This window comes from Bolinopsis microptera, chromosome 9 (assembly GCF_026151205.1).
Source record: "Bolinopsis microptera isolate Bmic1 chromosome 9, MBARI_Bmic_1.0, whole genome shotgun sequence".
Taxonomy (NCBI): domain Eukaryota; kingdom Metazoa; phylum Ctenophora; class Tentaculata; order Lobata; family Bolinopsidae; genus Bolinopsis; species Bolinopsis microptera.
The window spans coordinates 8942329-8955180 of NC_087080.1; the positions used below are offsets into that span (position 1 = coordinate 8942329).

At 39.2% G+C, this 12852-nt stretch overlaps 1 protein-coding gene across 1 annotated transcript; it reads left to right on the forward strand.

Moving 5' to 3' along the window:
- The first annotated feature begins 640 nt into the window (after positions 1-640).
- LOC134820858 (E3 ubiquitin-protein ligase synoviolin B-like) lies at positions 641-12801 on the forward strand. Its single transcript, XM_063831495.1, has 11 exons — positions 641-825; positions 935-1036; positions 1222-1412; positions 1918-2108; positions 2546-2764; positions 3746-3923; positions 4048-4269; positions 4504-4625; positions 4738-4834; positions 5511-5648; positions 11905-12801. The coding sequence occupies exons 1-11, from the start codon at positions 641-643 to the stop codon at positions 12417-12419; spliced, it is 2160 nt and encodes a 719-aa protein (XP_063687565.1). The 3' UTR covers positions 12420-12801.
- Positions 12802-12852: the final 51 nt, after the last annotated feature.

Genomic DNA, 12852 nt, shown 5'->3' on the forward strand with positions numbered 1-12852 from the left:
TCCTCCAAGTTCCTAATCAGAAATTAACTTTCAACTTTTACGGTTCACTAATCAGACCACTTAGAGACTAAAAATGTTCTTTAAGATGTTATATCTTTAAAATATGTACACAAAGTGAACATATTCATCATAAGCAGTCACTCGTTCCACAGTCACTCTCGTTCCTGTACACAAGAATGAAGAAGGACCAGTTGTTGAAGCTTACTGCTTCACAAAGTATTGCTATGGTGACACCTATTACTGCCTGTGTCCCCGTTTATAAGAATGAAGCGAATCTATTATCCTCCTGCAGGACGACACACTCCCATGAATTCCATCTCACAGAAATTCTTGAACACATGATCCTGAAGCAAGACCTGGGTAGAAAAGTTGCAGAATCAGATCTACCTTTATGAAATAAAGACTCATACCTTATTCTAGAAACAACTTTTGATAAGAGTTATGGTCTTTATGTTATGGTTTTTTCGGTACAAAGGCTGTGTTTTTTCGGTACAAAGGCTGTGTGGCAACTGTTCTTTCACTGCATTTATGATTTCAGCATATAGTAGTTAGCTACACCTTATTCATATTTGAATTAGCTATTAATACCTTATTTAATTAAACAAGTTTTCTACAAGTTCTAACTCCATTATCTTACAGAATGAATAAAGCAGCATTGATTGCTGCTGGATCAAGTCTAGCAGCATCATGTGTTATTTACAATGTGTGGCAGCAGAAACAACAGTTTTACCCCACAGTTGTGCACATAAGCAAGAGCTCCTCGTGCATGGCAGTATTCTACATCCAAGCATTTTCAGTTGTATATTTATTTGCCCACATATTCAGGTTAGTAAATTTAATCGAAAATATCTCATGTCTTGCAAACTGGTCTATTAATTCATCTAAATTTTGTATTTGTAGCTGATTGTATTATATATATATATTATCTCCTCAGGAAAATATTTTTCGGTTCTCTGAGAGCAGCAGAGACCGAACATCTGATTGAGCGCAGCTGGTATGCTCTCACTGAAACATGTCTTGCATTTACTGTATTCCGGTTAGTTAGTTGCTTACATCTTACTGCCGTTTAATATCAATGTTTCTAGAATATTTATGAAACTGTGGAACTCTGTTGAAATTGATAAGGCATGTTTTAATATCAAGAAATTTCACCAGGCTGTCATGTAATTTATGTCTGTATAAACTATAAATTTATGCAACTAATTTGTAACTCTGTTTCAGGGATGATTTGAGTCCAAGTTTCATAGCTCAGTTTGCTGTCCTGCTGTTCTTGAAAGCATTTCACTGGCTGCTGGAGGACAGGATCGATTACATGGAACGAAGTCCTGTCATTGGATTCTTCTTCCATCTCAGGGCGCTCACTTTGATGAGTATTTTAGCTGTGTGTGATGCTTTCCTCCTTTCTTATGCAGGTTTGTCGTTTGTTTCAGTTATTTGGTTTCTTAATTAGATGCTATAATTAACTTTTTCCAGTAAATTATACTGTTCTGATCAAAATCTCAAACTCAGGGTGCTAATGTGACATTCAAATAATTGTCGTCTAATTTTATCCCTAGTTGCTGCTTTGAGTTTTCATTATAGAGATTTTACTACAAATGGTATCAGCGAACTATTAGTATTAAATCTCTCCTCAGCAAACTATTTAACCTCTCCTCAGCAAACTATTTAACCTCTCCTCAGCAAACTATTTAACCTCTCCTCAGCAAACTATTTAACCTCTCCTCAGCAAACTATTTAACCTCTCCTCAGCAAACTATTTAACCTCTAGCTCTCCTCAGCAAACTATTTAACCTCTAGCTCTCCTCAGCAAACTATTTAACCTCTAGCTCTCCTCAGCAAACTATTTAACCTCTCCTCAGCAAACTATTTAACCTCTAGCTCTCCTCAGCAAACTATTTAACCTCTAGCTCTCCTCAGCACATGTTACCCTACAAAAGGGAGCCTCAGTACACCTGGTGTTTGGGTTCGAGTACGCAGTTCTGTTGCTCTTAGTGGCTACTATCCTTGTCAAGTACATCTTGCATCTCATTGACCTGAGACATGAGAACCAGTGGCCTAACAAGACCATCTACCTGCTCTACACTGAGCTGGTAATTGGAGCTGTCAAGGTACGTGAACTAACCAATTACTATTGAATTACTAACCAATTACTAACCAATTACTAACCAATTACTAACCAATTGCTAACCAATTACATCGTGACGTCATTTGATCTGTGCTTTGTTAACTGTGGTCACTACGTTAGGCTGTACACATTAGAATACACACCAAGTGTTCTATGTAAAGAACGAATGTATACTACAGACTGTGATTATGTGTATAGCTTTGTGTAAATGTACTCTTGCTCTAGATAAGAAAAGCTAGCTAGATGTTTGTGCATTATTAGTTCAGACCTTGAAAAAGATCTCTTATTGATTCTTATGGTGACTATCAAATAGAACACTACATAGTATCTCACATAATTCTGTTCCACAAATAGTTTGCAAACAGAAAAATAAACAGAAATTTATTGTTTCACTGCACAATTAATGTAACATTCTCCCAGGTTCTAATGTACGCGATGTTTGTAACAATAATGATACGAGTCCACACTTTCCCGCTCTTTGTGATCCGGCCCATGTACCTGGCACTGCGCCAGTTCCAGAAGACCCTAGTGGATGTTATCAAGAGTCGTAAAGCTACCTACAATATGAGGGAGAGGTACCCTGACGCTACCCCGGAAGAGATCAGTAACGGGGACAGCACGTGTATTATCTGTAGGGAGGTAGGAACAACCTCTTTAGAGCTTTAGATGTAGTGAATTTAAAAAACATTATTTAGATTTATTATTTATTTGTTGTACTACTCCGTTGCGATATTATAATCACTATTTCTCTGAAGATATAACTTTTTAATAAAAGGTACGTAATTGCCGTATTTATTCACAGTGCAAAAGAACGCATAATATCATGCAGTACTTGCTAAAACTGGATCTTCAAGTTTTAAAAGCTGTGTTGTTGCGTATTGTACACTACTATTATAGTAAAAACTATTGTACACTACTTGCTAGTACTATTTACAGGCTACACCAATTAGCCTCCCTCGTAATTACAAAGTAGCAACATTACTGAGTACTAAGTACATTCTTTACAACCGTGCAAGTACATATTTACATCCTCGCAATAATATTAGCACCTCGCTACTATTTCAATACGGCATTGCTAGAGAGGCCGTTACAGTATCATGAGCAATTTTAGCATGTTCCACAGATTACAAACGTGATATAACGTGTATAAGATTAAAGATTCTAAATAATAAATGAAAATATAATCTCTTTCGTCCCTATCTGGTCGCTATTTCGGGAACCGGAACTTTAGCTCTGCAAAAAAACAGCTCACCACTAGAATAACCAGAATGGTGCTCTCCAATTTAAAGACGGAACTGGAACCATTCCAATTTTGACGGAGTAGTATACTACATATTAATGTACCTTAATGCCCCTAAATAGTAAATATGACTGGTTGCTCAGGCAGGGGTAGCGAGTGTCTTTACAGTTTAACCTTATTACATAGCAAGATATTCAGTCTTCTGTTTAGAGTAACTGTAGGAGTAGAAGTTACACTTCCCACTCATATTCATCAAATTGTCACACACATAATTTTAATGACCAACAACCGCTAAGTTCGACCACAATTTGAAACTCAATACTACACTTACATCCATCTGATCTCGTTGACAGTTTAACGACACATTTCCATTACTACAGGAAATGACAGCGGCTAAGAAGTTACCGTGTGGTCACATATTTCACCTGGAATGCTTGCGGAGCTGGTTGCTGCGACAGCAGACGTGCCCGACGTGCCGTATTGATATTTTGCAGCAGCAACAACAGCAAGCGAACCAACAAAATCCCCCTCCCAGAAACAACGCCCCGCCCGCGCCAGGTACCACACAATTACACAACTAATTTTATAATTTGTTAAATACAGAACTAATTGCAGCGCATTTGTCAAATATCCGTTGAGAACTTTTTGTCAGTATCAAATTTAATGTTCTTATTTTTTTCAGGTTTTCAGGGACATGCGCACCCACCTCCTCCTCCTCCGATATTCACCTGGGAGAACAATAATAATAACAACAATAACGCTAATAATAATAACGCTAACAATAATAACGCTAACAATAATAACGCTAATGCTAATAACAATAATGCTGGACCTAGTGGAGCAACTCCCAGGATCTACTTACCGACCTCCAGCTCACAACCTAGCGGCAGTTTTACTTTATCAGGTAAAATAAGTTAATTTTGTATTGATTTAAACACAAATCATGTTCTAACATGGATGTTACGGGTTTCCCCAACCATATAGCTGTATAGTGCAGTCAAATTCTGCTCTACTTGTTCCTACCCTAATCAGTCCGAAGATTTTTCCAGCCCAAACATTCTTAGTCGTTAATGATTAAAATTCAAGTCTCCTAGTTCTATAATTCTGTATTATTTGACGAAAGTTTCTAATCCTCCAGGTTTCGCAATGCCGCCTCCTCCACCATCACTTCACACACTCAGCGAGGAGGAATTAAAAGCCTTCGAGGGTAGTACCCGCCAAGCTATCGAGAACAGACTTCTTATTCTGAGAAACGTTCAGGTAATATCAGTTGCTAATCAGTTTCATTTAAACGATGAAAAGTATTAGGATGGTACGAGACGTGAGCGTAAATCAAATATTCTGAAATATATAATCCTACTATTGATTTCAGATGCTGATGGAGGCGATCCAGGGGCAGATGCAGCTTTACAACAGTGTTGCTGGTCCCTTCCCAGCATCTACCTTCGTCTCCTTCTCTACACCTCCAGGTACACCAGACTAGCTCAGATGAGAGCGGGGGGGGGGGGGACCGGGTTGGCAATAATGTGAACATTCCATCAGTAGGGCCCCCTAAAGTTATCTGCAAAATTACAAATGACAATGATACCCAGCGTTCATTAGTCTTGCGGTAGTGAAAGTAGCACTACCACTGCGCTATTGTATATATCTTGATCTGGCATGAAGTAGAAGTAGAAGTGCCGGTTACTGTACCCTGGAAATTGAATTGAATCAAACTGTAAACTAATTTCTCTGCCCTTGATACCGGTTTAAACAGGTTTTCTTCAATCACTTTTGTGATTTACCGTGGGCTGTGGCCGGAAGTCCCCACTTCACGGCACCTCAGCTTTTCTTATCTCTGCTTATCGAAAATATCCCCAAATTTATAATATATGTGCTGCATTGTGTATATTTTATTGTGTGTATTGTGAATATCCGAAAAGGCTTTGCCTCCATTTTTAACCAAATACTTCATCATATATCCGTATTTTTCTTTTGTTTCATACAGTGGCACTTTTAACCTTATATTCAAGTAATTTTAAACTCAGTCCTAATCAGAGTCAAGTAGGATAATACTCCTTACCAGATTATCCTGGCTCGATTATAATCTGGTAGGGGATTCCAACAGGATCTAAGTTCGTTGTTTGACTGTTCCACTGTCTCCAGGTGCAGCTGCTCAACCCTCAACCACACCAGCAGCCCCACCAGCTACACCAGCAGCCCCACCAGCTACTGATCCTCCAGCTACACCTTATAAAGTGGTTATTGGTGATAAGGAGGAGGTGTTTGGATCTAAAGGAGAATGTGAGTTTTAAAAAGCTTATTATTATCTACTTTTTGTTCTCGTTTTGGTTAGTAAAGTATGTTTTTAATTTAATTTGTTTAATTCAACCAAACGGTTCTACTGCGGTAGTACTGGGCTACAGTCAACTCTCATTTAGCTGTGATTTATCAAAGTCCCCAAATATCGGCAGGTACTATAAATAGTACTTGCGTAGTACTACGCAGGTACTATTTAACCTTGCAACCACTGGGGATTCTCAAAACTAGTCAAATTTGGCACCAAAATTATATTATTGATAACCACAAACCCTGCCCTATCAACTAATGATTCCCAAGAATTCTCTTGAACCGTTTATAGATTTTTATAGTGGCTTGTAAATTTTGCTAAGTGACCCCGTCTTCCATGTCCTTATATAGCATTATAAGCCGTAAAGCACACATTGACGGACTCTTGATCTTGATTAACATCTTGTATTCCACTTTTGACGAGATGTCTGCGGTTTAGTTCCCCTTAATGATGTGTATAATATTTGGTAAGCTCGGATCATGTTTTGCTCCGGTGATGCTGTTGACAACTTTACTGAGACACTTTCTGGTGTTGTGTAGGAATGTGCAGAATGTGGAGACCATCATATCTCATTATATAGGTATTTAACTGATAGTTAATAGAATATAGTATGTTCAATTTCTTGAATATTTTGACCCACCCATCCTCTTTGCGGTACTAACCGTTTTTTCGGATAATAATTCTCAATAACTGTTGAGAAATCAAGGTACTAACTGTGTCTTGGTATATAAAATAAGATACCCACCCAAAAATTGCTTTAAACAGCACATTAAACACGACTTTTTAGTTTTAAAAGGATCCGATATTGAATGTAAACAATAAAACTAACAGTTGAGATATCTATGCTTAATTCTTTAATTAAATACAGATTATACTATGCTAGCGGGCTGAAAAATTCTGGGCCTTTATAGTAGCAGGCTGCACGTGCCTGCTGTAGCAAAAAGAGCCCGCCGGTGGATATAAAGCTGTTTTAGTGTATACGACTCGCATGGATACAACCTTTCAAAAGATCATTATATTGGTGGTGATGGTATGTACTGAAACATGTTTGTACTACATTACACATCATCCAAGAACCAGTAATTGAAATACATTTATAATAAATTAAACACTGCACCTTCTCAAGTGAAAAAGTCAACAGGCCACTTTTTAAAATTATACAAAAGATCAATCACATACCCTTATTTACTAACTGTTTTTGGGTAAATTAGACCTAAGACCCACAAATTAGACCTAAAACCCACTACGTCCTTACTCCTTGTGCACCGCCCCACTGGAGTAAGAGGTAACCTTTGCGTTCCAAGTGTAACTGATACACTTGGCGTTGCTATAGTAATCTAATGAGAGCAGGTTCGCAGAATGCTGCGCTCTTATTGGCTAGTGAAAGGTCCACGGCCTCTCCTCATTGGGTGATAGACATTTGTCACCTTCACACTAATCTAATTTGTGCCTCATGGGATAGCAGTCGTCCTGGTGTTAATGTCGTTTTGCAACGTGTTCCTTATCCAGTACGCCGGTTTTGTCTTTATTGTGCCCGTTTGCCAGGAGTATCATATTATACATTCAGTAAATAGTGCATTTTATAATTGAATTAGCAATTGAGACGCTAAACTGACTAATAGAAACAACCTCGTCTCGTTTAAAAAATATTAAATCCCTTAGAGTAATTATCGTATTAGTTCAAAACGTTCAATTTTGCTAATTTGCTATTCAAATACATATATTAACACATTTTGTCTCTCACATCGTAACCAGGCATTTGATAATATTGAAAACTGCTCAAATATTTTAAATATTATCACAAATATTAATACGATCACCTCCTGGCGTGCTCATATTCCTGATCGGCTAAAATGTTCTGGTAAAAACAAATAAAATTCCAATTCCTATTTCTATAGCAAGTTTTACATCGGTTATGTTCAGTGTAAGCATGTTTCCCTCTCATGGCCCACATCTAAACCTTGTCTCTTCTGGCCTCTAGGCTCTAGACCCATCTCAACCTTGTTTCTCCTGGCCTCTAGACCCATCACACCCTTGTCTCTCCTGGCCTCTGTAACCATCACGCCCTTGTCTCTCCTGGCCTCTAGACCCATCACACCCTTGTCTCTCCTGGCCTCTAGACCCATCTCAACCTTGTCTCTCCTGGCCTCTAGACCCATCACACCCTTGTCTCTCCTGGCCTCTAGATCCATCACACCCTTGTCTCTCCTGGCCTCTAGACCCATCACACCCTTGTCTCTCCTGGCCTCTAGACCCATCATACCCTTGCCTCTCCTGGCCTCTAGACCCATCACACCCTTGTCTCTCCTGGCCTCTAGACCCATCTCACCCTTGTCTCTCCTGGCCTCTAGACCCATCACACCCTTGCCTCTCCTGGCCTCTAGACCCATCACACCCTTGTCTCTCCTGGCCTCTAGACCCATCACACCCTTGTCTCTCCTGGCCTCTAGGCCCATCACACCCTTGTCTCTCCTGGCCTCTAGACCCATCACACCCTTGTCTCTCCTGGCCTCTAGACCCATCACACCCTTGTCTCTCCTGGCCTCTAGACCCATCACGCCCTTGTTTCCTTGTTGCTATGTCTGCCAAACTGGTTCCTAGATTCACTTTCCTTCCTGACCGAGCTCCAATCTATATCCCTTCTCTTAGCCTTGCCCCTCCGATGGGGCGGCAGTTTCGGGACTAGATACGCTCCAATGATAACCAGAGTAAATAACCCGATCTGTAAGAGGAATATGGGGTGTTGTGCTATCACCTCCAGCTCCTGCCCGGTATTCTGTCTGGAGATAGCTTCCTTGATGGTGTGGTAAAGTCCCTGTGTGGTGAACGCTAGCAGAATCAGAGCTAACATTATGGTGGGTACTATCCGAGACAGCTCCATTCTCTCTCTCTCTCTTCTTCAGATTGGTGGTGAACTGCTACTGATGTGCTTTTGAGAACAGTTTGTGAAGTGGTCCTCAGATCGTGTCCCCAATGCAACTGTAGCGAGAGTAAAAAAGTTGAGGAAACTAAAAAAAAACTAAATATTCTACACGTAAAAACCCTGCCCATGAATTTGGAACTCTACTCAAAAGACGAATTCATTGACATCGGATACATAACAAAGTTTAGCAATATAAGCAGATAAGTCAGTAAAAAGGGGACTATTTTAAATTAGGATAGTTTGCACCCTCTTCTCTGATCATTAAAAGTTCATTTATGGTGGTTATATCCCAATTATGTAGTGACACCGGTGCTGGAAGTAATGTAGCATATCCTCTATCACCTTGTCACTAGGTTCACTGTCGCTGGCTCATTACCGCTAATCTTGACTCTTGAGATACATCGTCTTTTTCCTCGACTGCAGAGAAATGTCTCTTGAAAAGGAGGGATCCGTCCAGCAGTACACTAATTAACTGATGTATCTAAATCACAAATAATACAGACTCATCATTATATATCATTTACTTGTGTCAATTAGTATTATACACTCAGCCTTTTCTTATCATCTACATTCTAGAATACTGAATAGGAAGTCTCTTCCTCCTTTATACTTATCTACCAAATCAATTAGGAAAAAACTTAAATTAATATACCTCCAACCATCGACCAGCTCGAATGTAACTTGAAGAAAGTCAGGTACACACACGCCTAACAAAGATTATAATAATATAAGACCCCTCTTCTAATTGGCAATTACTTTGTAATCATCCGGCTATTAGAAATATCTAAGTTAGATAAGTACGACATTTAAAAAACCTCGAACGTTCAATAATTTGATTTATTTTATAACTTTAAACCAGAATTCACGGTAAAACCACTTGATGGCCTGCTCTGAGAGTCAAGTAACCACTAATAGTAACCTTAGTAACCGCTAATAGTCTGCGGATGGGGAGATGATTGCCTCAATTAGACGAACAGTTACTCTCAAAGTTTGGCAAACTCTCAGTTCTGTTACCAGTGAAAGCAGGATTAATGAACGAATAGTGTGACATTGGGTTCTCAACCATGGAAATTTAAAAGTCTCTACATGCTGTTCTTTCTGGCTCCATATGCTAGTTAGGGGTCTGAGGTATCCGAAAAATCATGTTTTGGGTACCCAAAGTGTTCTGGGTGCCAGGAATGAGGTTATTAAAGCGGCGAAAATGACCGGTTTTGGACTATTTATGAGCTTTTTTGCCCATTTTCATGAGATAAAGAATCAGGAAAGCTGCTCTAGATGATTGCAATGGTTGATACCAATGAGGATACGCCCAACACACATAAATATTCGTGATATATGTGATTTTAATGAGGAAAATATGATCTCAGGGCCCATTTTATACCAAAATTTGCCAAAACCATTCGCACTTGTCAAAGCTTCCTCATTTTAGACACATTTAATGATTATTATGGTATCTAACTTATGGTGGATCTGATAGGAGTATGTCTTAGCTTCATTTTAAGCCATCAATGAGCATGCTGGTGTGTATGAAAGTACTTTAATCCTCCCGTCCATTGATCATATAGTCTGGGCCATGCGCGCGCGCGCGCGCTTGTTACAAGCATGAATTTTCTCCCTCAGTATCTATCTAAAGCTTTTAAAGACATGATTAGAATGCTATCCTACTCAGCACATGAGTGCTACAGGATGGTGAAAGAATTTCCATGAAAAATCATTAAATGTGGAAGATATGAGGTCATATGTGTGTGCGCGCGCGCGCGCGCGCGCGCTTGTTACAAACTTGACATCCTCAGAACTTTCACATTTACTGAGATTTTGTTTCAAACTTAATTGAACCTGAACCGAAATTGCCAGAGGAAACAGATAGTGTAACTCAGAAAGACCACAAATGGATAGTTTGTGAGATATTGAGGTTATACTCCTAAAAATTTACAATGATGTCACACCAGAAAACCCCTATTTTTGGTATATTTAACCTCATATCTCGAACGCGCAGTACTGGATTGAGCTAAACTTGGTCAGGTTTTGTAGCCCTGACTATCCTCGATCATATGGAACAGGAATAAAACTGTTTAGATGTTATATCTTAATTATATTAGGCACTTAGTTCTGAAAAGTGAGAATGTCATTAATACTGCTTTCACTGTTACATGTTATGACATTAGGTGGCCAGCTTTAGACGTTTAAGTGGTAATAAGAGTCGTGCTGAGATATTGGTATGAGGCTATGTTATTGTTGTTGTTGTTGTTGTTGTTGTTGTTGTTGTTGTTGTTGTTGTTGTTGTTGTTTTTGTTGTTGTTGTTGTTGTTGTTGTTGTTCCTGTTTGTTTTCTATAGTGTTCTCAGGTTAAGTAGAGTTAGAGTTGGTGTCAATTAAACTCTCCTCAATTATATGTATTTCAAACTCCTAATATAATACCACAGTTTCAATCACAATATCATTAATATTATTAGCTGTGTTAAGTGTTTCAGAAGTTATGGCATTGTGCCAACTCTCACAGTGTTTTTAATTTCCCACTTTACAATATCTTACACCATTACCGTTACACATCCCTGTTAATTGAAACACTACCTGTTAACCATTAACTGTTAATCTATAGAGTCACGGGATTGTTAACATTTACCGCATATTTCCTGCGTAATTAGCCTAATGCCATGTAAACGACCGTGTTTATACACAAATATGTAGTTGTGATATTTGTGCGTTGTTGTGTCTTTTTGTATGTGACTTCTCCTCCTTGGCAGTGCTTGTGCTGTTTTATCATATTGTACCCATAATTTAATTAATCATTCAATTATGCTAACAATATGTGACCACAACTGAACATTTCCTTGCGAATAATCCTGTATCAGTACCTTAGTACGTGATTTACCTCCTCGTACGTTACTCTCTGCCTTCTCATGTAGTTATCACGGAGAGTGGGGGGGGGAGACGTTTTCAGTTCTTTAGTCAGAGCGGCTGTAATGTAGCAGCTGAGGGCGCTCTGTTCAGATCACGTCTTGTTTTCTCTGTTGTCACTTGTTTGTTTAGTGTCTTGTTTCCCTGTTATGTATAGATGGAGACTTAGCAGCTAGTTGTCTAGTTATTTAGTTGTTTATGTTGAACTATACAATACACAGAATCTTAATTTCAAAGTCTGGTCCTAAACACTTCAGCGACTTGTCTATAAATTAGACCACTAGACTACTAAAGTCTATTTACCTAAAGTAGACTTGCTCATTTCAATTACGGTTCTACGTCTGATATATTAACCTACTCCAGCAGCTAACTAACTCCCTCTCTCTCAGACGAAGAAGAGATAGACAGACGACGTGACACACTACTCCGCGAGTATAACCTGATAGGAGACGAGGAGTACGAGGCTGGGGAGCGAGTAAGAGAACAGCTCCGTGCTGCGCGGCTCGCTGCTCTAGATACTAAACCTGGTCCTTCTGGGGTTGTGACGTCATCAGATATCAAGGTTACAGAGTCAGTATCTCATGAAGATGTTAACGTGACGTCATCAGATGTTAATGTGACATCAGCAGATGTTAACGTGACGTCATCAGATGTTAACGTGACGTCATCAGATGTTAACGTGACGTCATCAAATGAAACGGAGACGTCCGTCTCATCAGAAAGCCTTGTACACGTGCAACTAGAGGACACTGCCACCACTGCCACCACTGCCACCTCTGCCACAGATAATATGACTGAAGATAACCCTTTTTCCGCGCTGACGAAGGAAGAGGATAAGATAGAGGACGTGAATCAGGACGGCCTGAGATTGCGGAATGTTGGCAGCGAGCCAAGAGAGGATTAGGGGTAACTGTAGTCAAGGCTGTTATAATCACGGACGGGTTGTAGAGACCGTTTAGAGAGGTACCTTTAGTTTGGGTTCACCCAGTTGCCTTGCACTTAGCTTAGATTTATCCGGTTAACTGTATTAATTAAATGATCTTCTAACAGATTACTCGTCTCCTGATCTGGGGTAGAATATTCTGGTATTCTGGCTGTATTTTCTAGCTTTTCTTTCTTTCTGCGCAGTATGATATTTTCTATTCCTTCTTTCAGACTGGGGTTTGGTTTAAAGTTTCCAGTTTAATTTGTTGAATACTGATTTTTCTCATTGCATATTTTAGAGAATTTTGTTATGAATGATGTTAATTGTGCGATTTTAAACAACATTTTGAAATCCCATTTCATGGTTCTAGTTTCACTCTAATCTAAATAAACTTTATTTATATAATATTCTG